The following is a 20,758-nucleotide window of genomic DNA, read 5'->3' on the forward strand; positions in this document are numbered from 1 at the left end:
AGACTCTCTGCCAGGCACTTGGGTGGCTCAGTTGGTTAAGCATCTGCCTTCAGCTCGGGGCTTGATCCTGGGATCCTAGGATGGGCTCTCTGCTCTGCAGGGGCCCTTCTTCCTCTCCCTCAGCCTGCTTGTGTACTCTCTGTCAAATAAATAAAATCATTAAAAAAAAAAAAAACCCAAAAACCAAAAAACCTCTGCCTCTTAGCCCTCTCCCCTAAAATAAATAAATAAATCTTAAAAAAAAAAAAATAAGAACCTCTAAGAACTGTACATAGTGATGTGGGAGTAGGGGAATGGCAAAAAGGTTTGTTCTCCTTTCTTGAGGTTGTAATGTGTTTACTAATAGTAATTCTCAATGCAAGTATCCCTTTTCCCAGACTTCCCGATGGGAGCAAATAAGTCTCAGGAAGGCTTGAGTCAGGGCTTTACCCTCTCAGCTTTGAAAACCCAGAATCATGGAAATTTAAGGGCAGAGAAGAGGACCCCACAAGCCCTCCAGGCCAGTGTTTTCAAATTGTGGGAGTTCACAGACCACTAATACTTCTTTTAAAAACTCTGGTGACAGGGGCGCCTGGGTGGCTCAGTGGGTTAGGGGCCTCTGCCTTCGGCTCGGGTCGTGATTCCGGGGTGCTGGGATCGAGCCCCGCATCGGGCTCTCTGCCCAGCGGTGAGCCTGCTTCCCCCGCTCTCTCTGCCTGCCTCTCTGCCTACTTGTGATCTCTCTCTGTCAGGTAGATAAATAAAATCTTTTAAAAAAAAACAAAAAACAACTCTGGTGACAGAGTTGCCAACTTCTTATTTTGCTGAAGACATTAAAATAGTCAACTGCCAGCCATTCATCCCCATTTCACAAAAGAAAGACTTTTTCCACAACAACAACAACCAGCAACAAAGAATTACCTGTCACTTCTCATGAATCTTGAGTTCGAAACATTCACCTTTAACAAGAACTCTGAACTACTTAGTTCTGGTTATCATCACCATGACACAGACCAGTGAAATCTCTGTTGCAGACTGGTCTGGGCCTCTTACTTGCCAAGGGTCTGCAGCTGTAATCCCGGGGTTTGAAGCCTTGGCTGCATATTGGAATCACCAGGGAAGCTGTTACAAAGGACTATGGATGCCCAGGCCCCACCCCTAGAGACTCTGATTGACTCAGACCAGGTGGGGCTCCCCCGTGATCTTATTTTGCAGCCAGAATTGAGCCTTGCCTGTGTAATCCAGTCCCCCTTCCGATGCATGAACCCCTGGTATAGCAATTCTACCAAGTGTCTGTACAACCAAGACAAACAACCTAAATGTTCTGGGAGGTTCCCCATCTCTGAAATCTCCCCAAACTCTGATTTGGAAGAAGGGATTTCCTGAAGGTCAGGATCAGAGAGGGGAAGGGAACTTCTGTACATTAAGTGCCTGCTGGGATACAGATCCATTGGTAAGTTTGTATTTGTTTGTTTTAAAGGCATTCTTTTGGTTAGTTTAAGTAACACTAGTTTCTTTAAAAATACAATAACGTGTAAAGAAAAAGATAAACAGGGGCACCTGGGTGGCTCAGTGGGTTGGGGCCTCTGCCTTCGGCTCGGGTCATGATCTCAGAGTCCTGGAGCAGGGAGCCTGCTTCCTCCTCTCTCTGCCTGCCTCTCTCTGCCTACTTGTAATCTCTGTCTGTCAAATAAATAAATAAAATATAAAAAAAAAAAGAAAAAGATAAACATAGCATATAATCCTACTGTTAGATTCCCCTTAATGAGTTAAAGGGGGGAGAACCCAGCGCGACAGGCAGATTAATGCTCCCCTCCCCACAAAGATATCCACATCGTCCCCAGAACCTGTGAATATATTACTTTATGTGGCAAAAGGATTTAAAGTTAAGGATGTTCAGATGGGGAGATTAGCCTGGAGGCTTATCTGCAGGGAGGCCCAGTGTAATCCATAAGGGCCCTTAAAAAGTAGAAGGGCTTGGAGGCAGGGGGCACGTGGTGGGGATCTCTTCCACAGTTTTGCTGTGAACCTAAAACTGCTCCAAAAACTAAAGTCTATTTTCCAAAAAAAAAAAAAAAAAGTGGAAGAGGGAAGCAAAAGAGGTCATCATGCTGTGGCAGAGGAAGGACTGACTCGGGCCTTGCTGGGTGAAGCGGGAACGGGGTTGTGAGGCTAGAATGCAGGCGGCCCCTCCTCGCTGCGCAGGCCCGCGGATGGCTTCTCCCCTGGAGCCTCCAAGAGGGCCCAGGGCCCTGCGGGTGCCTTGAATTTAGCCTGTGAGACCCATCTTGGACTTCTGACCTCCAGAACTGTAAGATAAACTATACAGTGTTTTTTTTTTTTTAATTTTTTAATAATCTCTGTACTGAACGTGGGGCTCAAACTCAACCCCAACTGTATACTGTTTAAGCCACTTAGGTCGTGGTGATTTGTTACAGCAGCCATAGAAAATACTCAAGAATACATCTGCGCCAGGTTTTCCGCACATCTTGTTCAGTCTCTGTAAGCCACTGAGGGTAGGCGTTTTAGCCCTACTCTGGAGATGGGGAAACTGAGGCTCAGAGAGGCTTGGTGTCCGAGCAAGGATTTTAACCAAGGTCTTTGTCTTTCTAAGGCCAAGTTCGGGCATGCTGCCCTGCTCCTTCGCCTCCACCTGCGGGTACCAGCGGGAGGGTCAGTCCTCCCTGGGGCCTCTCAGACAGCTTCCTCCCTGCTGGGAATTCTGTAATCCCTCTGGGGGTGTGGGGGGACCAAGTCAGACAGAGAGGGTGTCAGAAGAGTTTTTCAAATCATGTAAGGAAAAGTGAAGGACATTTGAAGAGAATAGCAGGGAACCTAAGACGTGAATTAAGGAAAATGGAAAAATGTGTTCCTAAGACCCAGGGCTGTGGCACCGTAGAGACGCTCCGGGAGGCGGCGAGGTGCTCTAATTTCCATGCGTTCCCGCTGCTGTTTCGTCTGTGATCCCATAAGGACAGACAGCACCCTGCTTCGGTGGAGGGAAGCAATTACCCTTGGACTCCCAGAGTGGGGGGGTAGAGGGCATTGTCGCGCTGAAATGCCCCAGTTGAGGTCTCCAGACGCCTTCACAGACTAACGGACTCTAGCCATCCAGGCCCATCTAGCCCTCTGCACCAGGAGAAGGTGCAGAGACCAAACCTAGGACTTCCTACCGGCTTTGGGCCTGGGAAGCCATTGACTCAAGGGTCTAAAGCTTGCCTCTTGGCACCCCGGAGCCTCTGAGTCTGGGCGGGGGAGCGGGGGGGTTGGAGAGATTTCTGCCTCTGAGCTACACCAGGCTCTGCCTGGGGCCTCTCTGTCCTGTGGGGCCATCCCCCCAAGAAAGGGTGCCAAGAAGAATCAGCATTGGGCTAACTGTGACTGTCTGTCTTTGCAGTCCTGAGAAACATCTTTGTCCTTGCCTGCATCATTATCGTCTGCTCCCTGCTCTTCCCTGTCCTGTGGCACCTCTGGATTTATGCAGGAAGTGCCAACTCTAATTTCTTTTATGCCATCACGCTGACCTTCAACGTTGGGCAGGTAAGAGAGTCCAGCGCTGCATGGGGACAGGGATTCATTTTGTAGCTTCAGACATACAACAAAGGCTGTGGGTTCTGCAAACTAGGCATTTGGACGTGAGCGAGAGGACCCTTCTTCCCCTGAATTAGCTCCTGGTCCAGTAGAGAAGATTAAAGAGGAGAGCAGTAGGGGGCGCCTGGGTGGCTCATTCGATTAAGAGTCTGCCTTCAGCTCAGGTCATGATCCCAGGATTCTGGGATGGAACACCCAGTTGTCAGGCTCCCTGCTCGGCTTCTCCCTCTCCCTCTGCCCCTCCCCCTGCTTGTGTGCATGCTCTCTCTGTCTCTCACTCTCTATCAAATAACTGAAATCTTAAAAGAAAAAAAAAGAGAACAGAAAAGCTGAATTCAGCCAGCATTTATTGGGCCCCGTGCTGAGCCATCACCCCTGTGAATTCTCCCAGCAAACCTGTGAGATAGTGTTATCACAACTTTACAAACAGCAACCTAGGCTCACTCACACAGGTTGTCTCTTGCCCAAGGTCGTTGGAGGAGTCAAGAACCAAATTTAGGGAAGTGTCCATTTATGAGGCTACCCTCTTTCTGTAATCACACCTGAGCTGCGTGGCACTGTAGGGGGAGTGCGCTGGGAGGGGAAGGGGGAGGAGGAGGAGAGACTTTCCAGACTGGGACAGCAGGAGCAAAGGCAGGGAGACGAGAACTAGTTCGGCCTAGCTGTTGGGTCAGAGCACAAATCGTGGGGCTGGGAGTAGTGGGTGAGGAGGCAGCAGGTGTCAGAGAAGGAGAGGTACCAACTAGGAGCTCCGATTTTCCTCTAACCCAGGGGCTTCCTCCCTGGGGACCACAGAGCAGTGGTTCTGAGCATCAGGGTGAAGGGGAAGTTGTTAAGAGTGCAGATGCCCTGGGTGCCTGGGTGGCTCAGTGGGTTGAGCTGCTGCCTTCGGCTCAGGTCATGATCTCAGGGTCCTGGGATCGAGTCCCACATCAGCAGAGAGCCTGCTTCCCTCTCTCTCTCTCTCTGTCTGCCTCTCTGCCTACTTGTGATCTCTGTCTGTCAAATAAAAAAAAAAAAAAAAAAAAGAGTGCAGATGCCCTGTTAATGTTTAAATCCTGTAGTTAGGTTGTAACTATCACAGTTATGTGGCTTTGTCCAAAAAAACCAGCCAACTAACCAGATTCCCTGACCCCCATCCCAAGAATGTTGAGCCAACAGATATGGAGAACAGGGTCAGGAGTTTGTTTTAATAAGTTTCCACGGTGATTCTGCTACAGGTGGCCCAGCAAATTTCCCTGAAGTCCCCTTAGGTCAGCTCCATATTCCATGTGGGGTCTTATGAGAATCAGTTGTACCATTTACCATTTCAATTGCCATTGGCACAGCGAGGCATTTCCTGTGCTTGATGGACCGGATGGGAAGCCAGGCGAGCTGGAGAGACTAATGATGCCAGTGACTGGTCCCCAGGGAGAGCCTTGCCTCCAAGGTTAGAGGCTGGGAAAGAAGAGGGGAGGAGTTTGGGCTGTTGCAGTGAGTGATGGGTCTGGTATTTCCTGCACAGACCTTTCTGGACAATTAATGTTCAGCCTGGCTATTTATCCTGGTTTGTGAACAGCAGGAAGGGAGATGGGGGGCCCTGTACCCTGGGAGGGACTGTCCTAGAGGGTCCATCCTATCTGTCACACACAGATTATTCGTGGTGGACGCTCAGCTCCTCCTGTGTCCTGTGGAAACGGAAATGCGCAGGATTCAACTTAATACTCGAGGAAATCCAAAAAGTTGTTCTCGCCCTTCCTTCTTGCTGAAATATCTTTAATTATCCTTGGAAAGTGATGGCTGGCATGTGAGGGCATCGGTCCTGCCCTGGGCCCCTATGGGGTATGGCAAAAGCTCCCCTGAAATGGTTCACAGCTTGTCGTCAGGTCTTGAGTGTCAGGTGTGGGTCAGGGATACAGCTGCAGTGATTCTGAGGTATTCCTGGAACTTGCCAGATAACAGCTGCTTTCCCTGTGGCTGCGTGTGTGAGGGAAGGGTCTCCATCGATGGGAGGGGAGACGTTTGCAAGTGCTCAGGGGCCGTCGGAGGGACGAGAGACTGGGCTGTTGGAAAACAGGGCTGGGGGTGGGAACGAAAGGCCAGCTAGATGGAGTGTGCTAGTTGGTGGCTGAGCTGTGGAGGAAAACCAGGCTGAGTCCTTGGCGTTGTCTTTTTACCTTTTAGTCTCTTTTTAAAATGTACTTTTAATCAGACAAGTAATAAACGAATTCATTATTGCTAGGAAAAGAAATCAAACAACATAAAAGCGTACGGAATGAAAAGGGCTACCAGGGTGCCCGTCTCTTCCCACCCCAGGGCAGACGTCATGACTGGGATCAATGTGGGGTGTCTTTGCAGATGTTGTCTGTGCATTTACCATGGCTGTCAGTGCGCATGCATGCACCCCAAGCTTGCGCGTATAGATGGAGAAATGGCCTCCTACTCTGGCCACTGCTCTGGGACTCGCAGTGTTTCCTTGACGATCTCCTCTTGCTGCTGGTTCTGAGAGCCTGTGGCAGGAGGAACTTGATTGATTGGACTAGGTAGGCCCCCACTGATGGACACTGAGGCTGCTTCTGGCGGTTCTGCTGTAAGAGGAAGAGCCCCGGGTGTCCCTCTGCGTAACCTCGTACACACAGGCCAGCGTTTTCTCAGGACAGACTCCTGGTGGGGAGATTGACTGGGTCAGAGGACATGGCCTTGTGCATTTTGGCAGCAATATTATTGCCACATCGCCCTTTAGGCAGGTCCTACCAACCTCCAGGTCTCCCAGCTGTGGCCCAAGTGCCTGTCAGCTGATGCAGACATCACACACCTGTGTCATCGGCCGCCTCGTGTCTGGACTCGAGTCAGACAGCTTTGGCGGGTCAGATGTTTTTGGGGACTGCTGGCTTTGTTTGGGTTCTGTGGTGGCTGCTGCCAGATTACTGAAGGGATATGTCACACTGGGTCACTTACTCACCAAGGCAATCGCTCAGGCCCTGTCACTGTCCCAGAGCGTTGACTGAGGCAGAAGCGCACCCGTCATGACGTTAGACACGCCTGCCTCAGGCAGTTGTGAGCCAGGGTGCGAATATGAGATAGTTCGAATTTTGGTAACTGCTAAGTGTCCCCTCCCTAAAAAGGCCTTCCATGAGGTTCCCTGCTCCCCTGTCTCCTCCTTAGCCGGTTTGTTTCCCTCCTAGCACTCACCCAGTTTGTAACTTTATATTATTGTTTCTTTCTCTGCCTCCCCCACTAGCCTGGGCACTTCATGCCAGCAGAGATCGGCCCGTCCTTCCCACTGCGGGGGCCCCAGCTACCAGCTTTGTGCTTGGCATAGGGCAGTTGTACAGTTGCTGAATGAATGAAGGAACCAGAGATGGCCAGGGAGAACATGGTGTGATGAAGGGCCCAGTGTGCAGAGTAACCACTGGAAGAATCTAGCGGGAACGAGATGGCCTTTCCTGTTGTGAGTGGTCAGGGAAAGCCCTGGGGAGCAAGGAGGAGCATCTGGGCCTTCCAAACTTGGAGAACGAGAGGTCGGGGGGGTGGGCAGGTGGGGGCCCAAGTTGCCCCCTCCGGCCGAGGTTAGTGGGTCACAGCTCTCTCCCTAACCCTTCTCTGGCTTCTGTCAGAGCCTGGTCTCTGTAGCTCCACAGAGTGTCCTCCCCAGATCAAGCCAGCCGCTGCCTCCATCTGACCTGCAGTCAGTGCTCCCATGGCGATGTGTGGCATTTGGGGACCTGTCTTCAGTCCCACGGCTGGCTTTTCCCAGCTCTTTTAGCTGGGACAATACCCCAGTACCCCAGTACTCCTTCTGCCCTCTGTGAGCAGGACAGACCAGAGCTGTCCTGGGGACCAGATGAGCATGGATTTGCAGGAGGCCTCCAAAGCCTGGTCTGTCGCTGTGAGCACGGAACTGAGCATGGAGAACATCTTGATCCACAGATTTTAAGTCCTGCTCTGAGTCAGTCAGTGCCGCACTCTGTGAAAGGACAAACTACTGATAAAGTCTTAGACAAACTATTGATAAAGTCTTAGTCGTACTGGCAGGTAAACCAGTGACTTATACCCCATCCTTTCCCCCGGGGCCACTAAGTAGTTTGCTGCTTGTGGCGTGGATCATTTGTTAATTATAATTGTGCCTCAGAGTCAGGAACCAGGAAATGACAACAGTAAAACATCCATGGGTGTGTGTGTGTGCGCACACGTGCATGCATGTGCACTGAAAGGCTGGGAAGAAGGAGGGATTGTTATAGATTGGTTAGTTGAGGTCCTTTTTTACTTCCTCTCTATGTGACCTTCAGCAAGTGACTTCTCTGAGTTGCAATTTTCTTAAAACCAGGCTTGATAACCCTCCCTGGGTGTTGAAAGAACTGGGCATGTGTGGGTCCTGTTGCTATTACCCAGATGTTGCTATGAAAAGTAGTGCCAGTGACCTGCTCTTCAGATAGCCAGAGCAAATCCGCAGGGAAACATTCAGACCGATCAGCGGAAGGAAGGAGATCAAACTTCTTCCTTTTTTAAAACTCTTTTCTCCTGCAAGTCAGTGACCAGCAGAAGAAAAATAGTCTTTAAGGATTACATATAAACCAAAAGTAATATGTTGAGGGGCACGTAGGTGGCTCAGTTGGTTAAGCCTCTGACTCTTGATCTCAGCTCAGGTCTTGATCTTAGGGTTGTGAGTTCCGGCCCCATGTTGGGCTTCATGCTGGGTGTGGAGCCGACTTTAACAAACAAACAAAAAAGTAAGGTTGTTTAAATTGAGCTTTTTTAAAAGAGTAAGATCCAACATCCCACTCACTCCCCTTTATCTTAAAAATAGGGAACACGAGGAAATCTCTTCCTAAAATTATAATTAATAGTGGCTCATGTTTACAGAGTGCCTGCTAGGGGCCAGGCCCATATGATCCCTTTAATCTTCTAGATCATGTGCTTGTGTGGCCTTCTGAACCTTTCCCTGTGCGTTCGTGTGTACTTGTATGCTCCTGGAAAACAGGTTTATTTGTGTGTGTTTTATTATTGGCATCATGATGAGAATAGGACTTTTTCCGTTTAATAAAACATCTGGGTGATCTTTCCCTGTTTGTGTAAGGAGGCTCCTCACCACAGTTGACGCAGCTGCCCCCTCCTGAGGGCCCTATAAGCTTCTTCCCTTGTTTTTATCACAAGGAATTCACTTAGTCCTTTTAACAGCCCTTTGAAGGAGGCACTAGTATTCTCCTCTCCCGGTACCAATGAGGAAGCGGAGGCATGGACGTCCCCAAGCTCTGAGGGGGTGTTTTTTCATGCGCTTGTTTCTCATGTCCTCTTACTAGATGGCGGGCTCCATGAGAGCAGCCCCGGGTCTCTCATGCTCAGGACTGTATCCCCAGCACCAAGAACGTTCAGTGATTGTTCATTGATGAATAATGGAATGAGCTGGGATCCAGAGCTGCATTTTGTGACCTGTGATCCCATATAATCCTGTGTACCCTAACCTCCCAGTTCTAGCATCTGTTAGGACAGCGCTGTGCCCGTGCCAGGTCCTGCTGGATTCCTAGGGGGTCAGAGCCAGAGCCCTCTTCCCGTCTTCCCCTGTGGCTGACCCTGAGAGCCCCACTCCTATTCTATGTCTGTGTCTAAAATAGATTCCATACTGTCCAAAACAGTGTCCCAGCTGTGTCTGGAACATTCCATGAGTTGCTACCTCCTCACCGGGAGGTGCCAGCTCTGATCCCTTCTCCTTGTAGGGCAGATCCTGTAGATCCAAGCTGGCCTTGCTTTGGCCATTCTGCTTTCGGTCTCCAGGGAGCCCTGGAGCCCTGGGGTCTGGGCGCCAGCCTCTCGAGTTGGGTCCTGCTCAGGACTTGCTAATTTACTCCACACATGAATGCATAGTCCTATCTCCTGAAATTGCCTTCCAGTTGGTCTGATAGGTCATTCTGGGGAATGGGACACTGAGGAAGTAAATGTATGGGGACATGTGGGGCAGATCATCAATGGTGAGGGGTTGCGTATCCACCGTTTCTGGATAGCCAGGGCGCATTTCAAGCTTAATGCCATGTGGGAAGAGGTGTGCGCCGGCGGCCCAGGCTGGAGCCCTTGCCCACGTCCAGCTGCCTGGGCTCTGCCTTCCGCACTGGTGGCATTTGGCCAGGTCTTCATTCATTCCTTTGTCCCTCCTATCCTCAGACTTTGAGCTCGGTACTCAGCATCCCAAGCGTGGCTCTCACGGGCTCTTCCCTGCCTGCAATCAGAGTGACAGGAGAAGCCTGAGCTAAATATAGGGAGGCAAGGCCAGCAGAAAGCCTGGGCTTTGGAGGCCCGGGCTCCATCTCTCCCAGCCCCATCTCTCCTAGCTCACTGGTCTTAGGCAAGTCTCCTAACTCCTTGGGCCTAATTGATTTATTTACAGTATTGGGCGCTTGCTGATGTGCCAGGCACTCTGCTAGCAGTGAAGGAGAAACAGCCCTGCTTCCTAGGAGCCCATGGTCTGAGGGAGAGAAAGGAAAGGAACCCGGCAGGGCCAGGGCAGCCCGGGGGTGCTGTGAATGGGGTAATAAGGCTGGGGCGCTCGGAGTTGCCGTGGGTAAGGACAACTTGCCTTTGTGGGGAGGCAGCCCGTACACAGGGTGCCTCGGGGCCGGGGGAGCTGACTGGGCTCTCTGGGGTGACACCTGTGGGGAGGAAAGCGGGAGCGAGTGGGTGCGGAGGCCGTCCCACAGGCCTGCCATGTGCCGCTGGAGAGCAGGAGCCCTGTCACGCTGAGGACAAGACTGAGGATAACTGTGATCCCATTCCTGCTTGGAAAACCTCCTCATGCCAGGAGGGGAAAAGGTGAGGGGTATGAGCCAGAATCTGGAGCACAGGAAGGCTGTTGGAAGCTGGCGAGAGGTGCTGGTGGCTTCTGTTTCCTCCGCTTCGAAGGATGGTTGTGAGGACTCAGTAAGGAGTTGGGGGGACAAAGCGTCTGTGAATTGAAAAGTGCTACATAGGTGACAGTTACCATCAAACCGACCTGGATCTTACATTGTGACCTCCAGACCCTGAGAGGAGGTCCAGTGATTGTCCCACTGTTTTGTGTCTTTAGAGCTAGAGGGTGGAGCTCGGTTTCTCCGCCATCACCTCCCACAGGCACCATTCAGGCCGGAGCTGGGTCACGCCAAAGCCGGTCACGCTCCACAGGTCGGCCATCAGCCCCTCCTGCTCCCATATTCCGAGATCCGAGGCGGGCAGAGGGTGCTGTGCTCTGCTTTCTCATGGTGACGACCACGTGAGCTCCGCCAAGTGCAGCTGTGCTGTCGAGGGTCCGCATCTCCAGCCCCAGCAAGAGACCTGGGAACGGGGGCACGCCTACGGAGAGAGCACCTGCTTCTCTGGGAGGCTGCAGCCCAGGGGCCTGTGTCGGCTGTGGCTGCTGTTCTGAGACCCCCAGCTTCTAGACACACTGAATTAGCAGCCTACGTTGGCTCGGAGGTCTCTGATGCTTATTTTGCCTTTTCCCAAAAAAACTCAGTCTTCTTGGCTAAGTGACAGGGCTGTCGTTGTGGGCCGCGGGTTAGCATGGGCCCATAACAGGACCCACATGTGTGGGTGCAGTCCTTTCACCCCCTCCCAGAATCCTTAACTGGGGGTGGGGGCTGTGTGGGCGATGGAGAACTCAGGTTTGGGCCTCAGGCAGGACTAGCATTGCAGCCTAAAGCTTCCCTTACCCGCCCCCCACCGTGACCCTGAGCAAGACCCTTGATCTTGAAGTTCGCTCATCTTCATCTGTAAGTGGGGCTTGTAACCCACACCCCAGAATGTTGTGAAGATTCAGCGATACACTTTTTTTTTTTTAATTGAGGTATAGTTGACACACAGGGTCACGTTGGTTTCAGGTGTGCAGTGTGACAGGCCGGATCTGTTGTGCTGTGCCCACTACCAGGTCATCTGGCATCTGTCCGTGCACAGTGCTCCTGCAGTACCACCAGTGGGGGTGGGGGGGTGGCGACCCTTCATGACCTGCTCCCAGCGGGAGGCCTGTGCCTGCCCCCTCCCCTACACCTGTTCTGTCCATCCCTTATCCCCCTCATGATGTTTTTTTGCTAAAGGGCCAGGCCAGGGCAGCTACCCAGAAGTTGTTGCTTTCCCAGTCTCTCCGTTTTTCCAGCCCCTGATGGAGCACGTTCTGGCCCTTTTACTCCATGTGTGAAGCAGCCCTCCCTGTCCCTGACCGTCCTTTTATCTGCTGCCTCATTACATCTTCATTGTGGCCCAGAAAGTAGTCCTGCAACCCTCACGGCCGCCAGTGAGAGGAGGGCGGTCTGCTCAGCCCCTACTGGGGTCACGCCGAGGGCGTGGGGACCCTCAGTCCACTCCCAGAGCGCCAGCCCTTGGCCGGGTCCGGGGTCCCAGAGCTGGAGCAGGTGCCGCCCCATCTGGACGTGAGGCCAGCAGGAAGTGACTTCATCCCACACATGGCATGACTGAGCATGGGATGAGGGAAGACTGGGGCAGGAGACGCAGAGGATCCCTCTCCAGGGATAAGCAGGAGCTCTGGTGGGAGGGGCTGAGCGGGGGCAGAGGCGGTGAGGCTGGCCCTGCGCGGTCTGCGGGCCAGGCTGTCAGGCTCCTGGGGCGTGTGGGGGGCGTGCAGGGCAGCGTGTGGCAGTGGAGGCTTCTGAGCAGTCAAGTGAAGGGTTCATGTGCGTGTGTGTGTGTGTGTGTGTGTGTGTGAGAGAGAGAGAGAGAGAGAGAGAGAGAGAGAGACGTAAGAGACTCCCAGAGAGAGACCAAGAGATTGAGAGAGACAGACACTGAGAGGTCAAGAGAAGCCAGGGTGGTGAGGGGGCCTTCAAGCGAGAGCTGGCAGTGGGAAGGAGACGAGGAGGCAGAGTTGGAAGTCTGAGGAAGGGGATTGGCAGGACTCGGTGATTGATGGCAGGAGAGTGGCTGAGGAGTCCAGTCATAGTTCTTGGGGGGCAGCTTAAAGAATGCACTGCCTGGGGCGCCTGGGGGGCTCAGTTGGTGAAGGGGCTCTGTGTCCACACCTGTTGTGTTGCCTGAATCTCAGGGCCTCTGGGAAACCCCTTCTCCTCAGCCCAGATGGAAAGCCTCTAGGTCAGAAGAGGTTGTCTCGGCCAGCCTGCTACCAGCTTGGGGGCATCTCTCTGAAAGGGCCAAGCCTCCAGGCCAACCTGGTGTCCACAGGATGCCTTCCCTGTGGGGGCAGGGCACCCAGTCAGGTCTAGTGACTTTGGTTCCACACAGACCAAGCCCCACACAGGGCATAGGGCTCTTTCCCTCCATGCCACCCTCCCCAACACTTCATCATGAAAATTTTCACAGACAGCAAAGTGGAAAGACTGAACATTGAACACAAACATACCTACCACCTAGACTCTACCATTAACATTGTACTATACTTTGGTAATCATAAATTATCCATCCCTCAGTCCATCTTATTTTTAAAATATATTTCAAAGTGAAGTACAGGTATCACTACGTTTCCTACTAAACATCTCAGCATGTATATCATTAACCGTGTTCAATATTTACTTATATTTTTCTTATGAAATTTACATACAGTGCAACACGACTCTTAACATGTCCATTTTCTAAAGCTGCCTTTCATTCAGCAACATATTTTTTGAGGTTCATTTATATCATTGCAAATAACAATAGTAGATTGTTTTTTTTAATTTTCTTTTTTTTTTTTTTAAAGTAGACTCCATGCCCAGAGTGGACCCCAGTGTGGGGCTTGAACTCGCAACCCTGAGATGAAGACCTGAACTGAGATCAAGAGTTAAATGTTGGGTGCCTGGGTGGCTCAGTCAGTTGGGCCGCTGCCTTCGGCTCAGGTCATGATCTCAGGGTCCTGGGATCGAGTCCTGCATTGGGCTCTCTGCTCAGCAGGGAGCCTGCTTCCCTTCCTCTCTCTCTGCCTGCCTCTCTGCCTGCTTGTGATCTCTGTCTGTCAAATAAATAAATAAAATCTTTAAAAAAAAAAAAAGAGTTAAATGTTTAACCGACTGAGCCACCCAAGCACTCTAGTACCCTGCTTTTTAAAAATAAACTTTTAAAAAAAGATTTTATTGGGCAGAGAGCACAAACTGGGGGCTGGGGGTAGGCAGAGGGAGAGGGAGAAGCAGACTCCCCCTGAGCAGGGAGCCCAGTGAGGGGCTTGATCCCAGGACCCCAGGATCATGACCTGAGCTGAAGGCAGACGCTTAACTGACTGAGCCACCCAGGTGCCCCTTAAATAAACTTCTAAATTTCAGAATAACTTTAGATACAGAAAGTTCCTATGTGCCCCACACCCAGGATCCAAGCCAGGGGACCATATTAAAGTGTCCTGTCTCCCATGTCCTCTGCCCACTTGTTTACTCTGTCGTAATTTCTCATGACCTGGATAATCTTGAGTAGCACCAGCCAAGTAGCCCGTAGAGTGTCCCCACTTTGGGTTTGCCGAATGCTTTTCCCATCATAAGACTGGGGTTAAGATTTTTGGAATGCTCAGGCAGTATATGCTAGCCACCTGATCTCATACGGATGTTACCCTTCGTCATTTGCTCAAGACAGTGTTTGCGGGGCTTCTGCAGTGTAAATTACTATTCTCTCTTTCCCTGCACTGTTCTTTGGAAGTGACATACTGCATCTGGCCCACCCACCAGGGTGCGGGGCGTGCGGTGGAGGGGGGGGAGACAGGCAAGAATTAAGCTCCAACTCTTGGAGGAGGGAAAGTCTGTGTATGTTATTTGGAATTATTCTGTAAGGATTCCAAAAGGAATTCCTCATTTATTTATTTACTCATTTATTGGCTGGTTTTTAAAAATTGATATTTTAATCAATAGAATACATATACATACTTTACAATGTTAAGGATTATAACGAACAAGAATAGCTCCCTAAGGCCTTAGAGTTATTTGTTCTGGTTCTTCTAAATACCACGTGTACTCTACTATTTGTATTTGATTTTTTTTTTCCATTTTATATTAGATTGAACTGTATGAAATTTTCAGTATTCAGCTGTTTTTGATCTGCAGAAATGGCCATTTCATAGGGTTTGACCTAATACCTAGTATTTTGATTTTCTAATCCTTAACGCAGGTGACCATGACATTGGAGTTGGTTCCTTTTATTTTATTGTGAATTGTGATTTTATATTTGATCCTCATCAGACCTGGGTTGGGTGTCAGCCCCCACCGGCTCAGCCACAGAACCAGGCTCTCCATCCCCAGGCCGGGCACCTTGGGCCTGTGTGAGAAAGGGGCTGCACAATGTGAGATCAGCCTTTGCTCTGGTGACTGCCCCCAACCTGTGGCTGTGGGGCAAGGCCTCCGGGGCTCCCTGCGCTGTCTGCTCCACTGATACCCTCAGCTGCAAGTTCTGTGTCCCATGGCAGACTGGGCCCCAGGGGCGTCGCCTTGCAGGGCCATGGCCACTAGGCCAGCTCTCCTGGTGTAGCCTTAGGCTGTTAAACCCTTTGTGCCTCAGTTTCCTTATTTATAAGATGGAGACCATCAGCCTTCCAGATGGAGTCTTCCAGATGGTGATAAAATGGCAGGACCTTGTCCTGAGGCTAGCCTCGGTATTGGTCCTCAGCTCTTCCTTCAGGCCCCTCCGTGTTCTTCCTGCCCACAGTATGAGGCTGCCCAGGACAGGGGTCTCTGAGGGTCAAAGGTCAAGATCTCAGAATCAGCTCAGCCACTCATCTGCTCTGTAGACCCTAGCCCGGTGCTCCCCCTCCTCTGGGCTTCCATCTTCTCATCTGTGCCAACAAGTGGTTGGTGCTGATGGTCTAATAGGCCTCTAAGTGCCTGAGACCTGGGGTTATGACCCCCTCTGCCCTCCTCCTGCCCTTCCTGTCCTGGGTCGTGGGAGTCTTGGGAGGTAATGGGATTACTATAAGGCGGTGCAAGTCCTTGTTCCTCTCTGGGCCTTCGTGAGGGGGAAGGTAGCCTGAGCTTCTAGGGCCCTTTTGATTTTGTGGCCCATACAGGAAAGGCAGACTGAGCTGGGCATGGGTACCAGGGTGATAGAACCCCTTGGGGACCCTTCCCAGCCCAGGGGAGGAAGCCACAGTCACCAGGCAGTCACACAGATGAAAAACTAATTTGGATGAATTTATGTTAAGAAATAGAGGTTAATTGGGGGCCAAGACCCAACCTGGGGGAGCTTCTCTAAGGAAGTGATCCTTCCTGAGACCTGAAGGGGTAAGGAGATGTTGACTATCAGGTGAAAGGGAAGAGAAAATTTCAGGCAGAGGGTACTGCAAAGACCCTGCAGCAGGAGGAAGGAAGCCAGTGTGGCTGGAGCTGAGTGAGGTGGAGCAGGAGAGACGGTGAGGCACGCCCATGTGCAGGGACCAGGCGCAAGGCCTTGGAGCTCCAAAGTTTGATCTTCACCTAAGAGCCCTAGGAAGCCTTTAGAGGACCTTTCGGGTGGGAAGTAACAGGACCAGATTTGTTCTGAAAAGCAAACTCTGGCTGCTAGGGAGAATGGGCCGGGAGGGTGCGGGGGTGTGGGAGGGTTGCAGCGGGGCTGGAGCCTTTGGACCAGGGAGCCTGAAGAGGAGACTGCTGTTGTTTAGGTGACATTGGCTGTGTCCAGGGTGGCAGCTCTAAGGACAAGCAGACATGGGTGGATCCGAGAGAGTCTGGGAGAGAGAACCGCCAGGACTTAGCCGCCTGTGTGGCAGGCTAAGTATCGGGTGATTCTTTGGCCTCAGCACCCGGAAGGAAGATGGGGGACATGGGCTCCCAGTGGGGGCGGCAGCTTTGATGGAGGCTCGGCTGTACCGTGGAGGCGCCGGAGGGCACCCAAGCGGTGAGGCGGAGGAGAGGCCTCTGGCTGCAAAAGGACCAGGTTCTGGGGTTCTGAGTCCAGAGCTTGGGAGGAGGACAGAAAGCCAAGGGGTGGGGGGGAGGGGATGGAACAGTCCAGACAGCTTCTGAAGTGCAAGACCTTGCAGGGGCTCCCCCACACCTGCCTAGCCCCTCAGCGACCCAGGACTCGGGGCGGTTCCTCAGCACTGCTCACCCCTCTGTCTCCCCACAGATCCTGCTCATCTCGGATTACTTCTATGCCTTCCTGCGGCGGGAGTACTACCTCACCCATGGGCTCTACTTGACTGCCAAGGACGGCACAGAGGCCATGCTCGTGCTCAAGTAGGCCAGGCTGGGCACAGGGCTGCATGGACTTCAGGGGATGCAAGGGCCGGAAGCTGGGCCCAGCCCTCTAGCCAGAGCTGCCAGCAGAGGAGTCCTCAGGCAAACGAGGTTCAAGTCCAGGGTTACGAATCCCTGGCACCAGAGGGGAACCATGGCTGGCAGCAAGTCCTGTGGGGAATAGCCAGGAGCACCTCCCCCTGGACCCCCACTTTTTGGCTCTGCATACCAGGGAGCCCCCTCCAATGATGGAGAGGGGAAGAAGCAGGGGAGCAGGATTTGTTAAGCTGTGGTTACTTAATAAATGTTTTTTGTTACGAAGAAATCGGTCCTGGGCGCACACTGAACTCCTAGAAAGGGTGGGCTTGGCCTCAGACATCCTCCCCCCGCCACACACCTCACCCCGGGTATACTACACACTGCTGTGGGTTTCCAGAATGAGCACAGGTCCACAGCACGCAAATCTGTTCCCTGGTGAGCTGAGACGTGTGAGACAGCCCCACCGGCAGCCCTCCCCATGCCCAAGTAGCTGGAGGCAAAGGGCCAGGCAGGCCTGAGCAATCTTTATTCTGCAGAGAGACAAGGACCACAGATCCATACACCATGTCAAGACCAGGTGAGCCAGGGGCCAGTCCTTCAGGGGTGGGCAGGTCCAGGCAGGGGGGGGCAGCGCCTCAGGTGAGGGAGGGGCAGATGGGCAGGGGCCTAAAAAAAAGACAAATCACAGGGAGCAGGGGTGGGGGGGGCTGTCCCCCCCCCCCCCCCACCCCACCCAGCCCCCGGGGGGGGGGGGGCAACCCTAACAATGGCTGGCACGCATCCACCCAGGGGCAGAGTAGGCGTGGTTGGTGCCCCCTGACTAGGGGGGTGGCCTCCCTGCCTAGCCTATCCTGGGCAGAGGCAGTTCAGTCCAGGAGCCAGGAGCTCCCTGGGCATAGCCTGACAGGGCCCCCCCACTCCCAGGCCAACCCCCCCCTACTGCTGGCTCAGAAGCCGAAGGTTTCCTGGGAGGCGTAGACCATGTAGAGGAAGCCATCGTCGTCCTTCTCCTGCTCATAGATGTCCGCAATGGGTGTGGACACGCTCACCATGCTGTGCTGGTTCACCAGCAGGAAGAAGGCCTGAGTGGGGTTCAGCTGCAGGCGGCGCCTGGGTGGGCAGAAGAGCAAGCTGATGGTGAGGGGGCCTGGCTGCTGGGTGGGTGGAGCCCTGACCCCCACCTACCGCTCTCCAAAAGGATTCTGAGGCCGCTTTACACCTATCCCAGACCCTCCTAGAAGGCCTCACCTCTGACCTGACACCGACCCCAGCCCTGACCTTGACTTTTCCCAGCCTCCCCAGAACAGGGATTCAGCCCAGCCTGGCAAAGGCCCCACCCTCCCCAAACGGACCCAAGTCCCCTCTGCTGCTGCCCACGCACCGGATGATCTTGACCAACTCGCTCATGTTGACATGGTCTGGGACCAGGAACTTGGTCTTGTCCAGGACCGGCAGCTGTTTCTCACCCTTGTAGCGCTCGATGATCACCTAGGGGTGGGGTGGGGGGGGGGGCGAATGCGTGAGTGGTGCGGGGCCTGGGGCCGCGGGGATGGGAGGGGGCGGCGGGACTCACCGGGATCTTGCTGGGGTGCTGGTCGCGGATCTGCTGCACCTCCTTACAGCGATCGGCTGCGGACAGCGGGCGGGCAGTGAGGCCAAGAGAGGTCCCGCTCGGCGTTCGCCCCGCCTGTCCCCGGCCCCGCCCCCCCGAGCCCCCGCCCCCAGGGCCATCAGGCCCCAGGGCCTGGCACCTACCGGGCTGGGAGGCGAGGCCCCGGCCCAGGCCTGAACCTGCCTCCCGGACCGGGGGTCTAGCCCGAGTCTGACGTCACGGGGCTGACGTGGCCTGCGGCAGTCAGGGTCAGTCGCAGCGTCCCCACCCCGCGCCCGCTGACCGCCCGCCGGGCCTCACCGAAGGTCCGCCGCTGCTTGAAAGGCCGGTCCGAGGGCATCGCGCGGGCCCGGCGGGGCGCGCAGGCCGGGGCTCCGGGGCGCGCGGCTTGGGGCTCTGTCTGAGGTTCGGGGGCTCCGCGCCTCGCGCTCAAGGGCTCCGGGGCTGTGAGCTGAGCCTGGCGGCGGTGGCTCGGGGAGGTAACTCGCCCGGGTGACGTCAGGTCACAACATTCCTTAAAGGGGAGGCCGGCTCGCCGCTCCCATTGGGCCGACGCAAAACCCGCCCGCCCGAACCCGTGACGTCACGGCGCAGAGAGCTGGATTCCGAGCCAACGCCACGAAGGGGCGGGGCTTCCCGGCGCGTCACAGTCCTGTGACGTCACGGGCCGCCCGTCCCTCTCCTCGAGGTCGGGGCTGAGAGACTGGCAGGCCTGCAGGCAGTTGAGCGGGCCGAATCGCTGCGCGTGGGCCAGTGCCGGGCTCAGCATCTTTCTGTTCCCACTGGTGCTGTCATCCCACAGCACACTCGGAGTCTGTTCCTTTCCAGCGATGGTGCGAGGCACTGGGTCGTCGGGGGGGGGGCGGGTAATGTGACAGCAGTGAACCTAAAGACCTCCTCACCTTCGTGGAGCTTATGGTTAGAGGGGGAAGAAGGCTGGGGGCGGGGATCAAAACGTGAGAGAGCAAGAAGCTAAAAAGGAACACGGGTTTTGAAAGGAATTCTAGAAGAAAAAACATTGAAATTCAGGTCTCAAAGGATGAGACAAAGTAGATTAGACACAGCAGAAGATAAGTCACTGACCTGGAGGAAAGATCAGAAGCAGCTCACCAGAGAAACAAGGTGATGGATAATGTACAAGGGGAAGGGACAAGACTGGTGAAGAGAGAGGAATTACAGGTTCAGTCAGAATTCCAGAAGGAGAGGAAAAAAGTGGGAGAAGCAGTTCCTGAAGAAGAGCTTCCAAACTTGATTAAAGACCAGGATCCTCACATAAAATGCAGAGCAGTATAAAAATAGCATCTTGGCACATTGTAAAAAATTTGCAGAACTCTAAAGAGAAGATAAGAAAATGGTGACCAGTGCAACTGGTAAATGTGTTAGTAGATCTAAAACAGGCAGAACATGAACAATGATCAATTTGTGAAGTACAAAACAAGGAGGAGAGAACACAGCAACATGTCAGGCTGAAGAGGGTAATCATTTCAAGTGCTCCGAGGCTTGACATACTTAAGGGCAGCAGGATAAAGATACTGGTAATTGTCCAGCTTTGTAAATCCAAGTATGTATTTCAGACACTTACAAGGGATCATTAAAAGAATGGAAAGTGAACCTGCCAATGCAGAAAAGGAGAAAATGGTAGTAAAAAGAATGGTGTATGATACAAAACCAGAGGTAAAAAAGGTTTTACCTTAACCTATTAAAACAGATGATCAGACTGGCCAAGAACAACAAAATGCAGCTCTACATCCTGTTTACAAGAGGACATTTACAATGTAAGTGCACCAACAGTAAAATGATGGGGAAAGGTCTACTAGAGAAAACTGAACCAGAAGGTGTATCTATAGCAAAATCAGACAAAATAAGCTTAAAGCCAGAAGACATTATTAGAGATAAAGAGGGTGACCACAAAATGATGAAAAGTACAACTTTTAAGAAGATATAACATTTCTTATAAAACATATAAGTTAGAGGTTTAAAAGGCTGAAAATGTATAAAACAAAAGGGATAAGATACAATGAGAAATTGCCCAATCTGCCATCATAGTGAGAGACGAAAGACCTCTTTCAATAGCTGATATGCCCAACAGCCCAAAAAAGGGGGTATCGAAGATATTAATAAATGAAACTGATAGAACCCTGAACCCAATATTGTTACTTTAAACCACACAAGAAACATTTACCAAAAGATGACCTGAAAAATGGTGAATCTCAAAGGTATCAAGTAGTCCATCCATTTAATACAGACCATATTTCTGTGACCAGATCCAAGTAAACTCCAAATGCTTGGATGTTTAAACATCTAAAGAGCTTTTTACTTAAAGATGAAATTCTATAGAAATGAAAACTATTTAGATCAAAAAATGAAATATATAAAAAAACACATGATAGGGGAAAGGCAACTAAAGCAGCATTTGGCAGATTTATAGTCTTATTAGAGTAGG

General features: G+C 52.4%; 2 protein-coding genes across 3 annotated transcripts in view; one reads left to right on the forward strand and one right to left on the reverse strand.

The window, feature by feature from the left end:
• The window catches only part of LOC111141699 (phosphatidylinositol glycan anchor biosynthesis class U), an 89,633-nt gene extending 72,644 nt beyond the window's left edge, over nucleotides 1–16,989 (forward strand). Inside the window, exons 11-12 of the mRNA XM_022494466.1 lie at nucleotides 3,377–3,519; nucleotides 16,555–16,989. Coding sequence (XP_022350174.1) covers nucleotides 3,377–3,519; nucleotides 16,555–16,668 — 257 coding nt within the window. The 3' untranslated portion in view covers nucleotides 16,669–16,989. The remainder of the gene's footprint in view (nucleotides 1–3,376; nucleotides 3,520–16,554) is intronic.
• Nucleotides 16,990–17,206: 217 nt separating this feature from the next.
• Nucleotides 17,207–18,889, reverse strand: LOC111141551 (microtubule associated protein 1 light chain 3 alpha). Of its 2 annotated transcripts, XM_022494171.1 has the most exons (5): nucleotides 18,616–18,889; nucleotides 18,277–18,332; nucleotides 18,085–18,191; nucleotides 17,644–17,813; nucleotides 17,207–17,369 (listed from the first exon to the last, which is right to left on the reverse strand). In XM_022494171.1, exons 1-4 carry the CDS (start codon nucleotides 18,653–18,655, stop codon nucleotides 17,651–17,653), a joined length of 366 nt encoding a protein of 121 aa, XP_022349879.1. In that variant the 5' UTR covers nucleotides 18,656–18,889; the 3' UTR covers nucleotides 17,207–17,369; nucleotides 17,644–17,650. The 2 variants fall into 2 exon arrangements, with proteins under 2 accessions (XP_022349879.1, XP_022349878.1); XM_022494170.1 differs by having other exon boundaries at nucleotides 17,207–17,813.
• Nucleotides 18,890–20,758: the final 1,869 nt, after the last annotated feature.

The sequence above is a fragment of the Enhydra lutris genome, unplaced genomic scaffold, assembly GCF_002288905.1.
Source record: "Enhydra lutris kenyoni isolate GAN:26980312 unplaced genomic scaffold, ASM228890v2 scaffoldscaffold6, whole genome shotgun sequence".
NCBI classification, from domain to species: domain Eukaryota; kingdom Metazoa; phylum Chordata; class Mammalia; order Carnivora; family Mustelidae; genus Enhydra; species Enhydra lutris.

Excerpts from the sequence above, each read along its gene's own strand:
- LOC111141551 (XM_022494171.1), bottom strand. The coding sequence starts at position 18,655 with ATGCCCTCGGACCGGCCTTTCAAGCAGCGGCGGACCTTCG. Across the intron at positions 18,333-18,615 it reads CAAGCAGCGGCGGACCTTCG|CCGATCGCTGTAAGGAGGTG; the intron begins GTGAGGCCCGGC and ends CGCTGTCCGCAG. Across the intron at positions 18,192-18,276 it reads AGCACCCCAGCAAGATCCCG|GTGATCATCGAGCGCTACAA; the intron begins GTGAGTCCCGCC and ends CCCCACCCCTAG.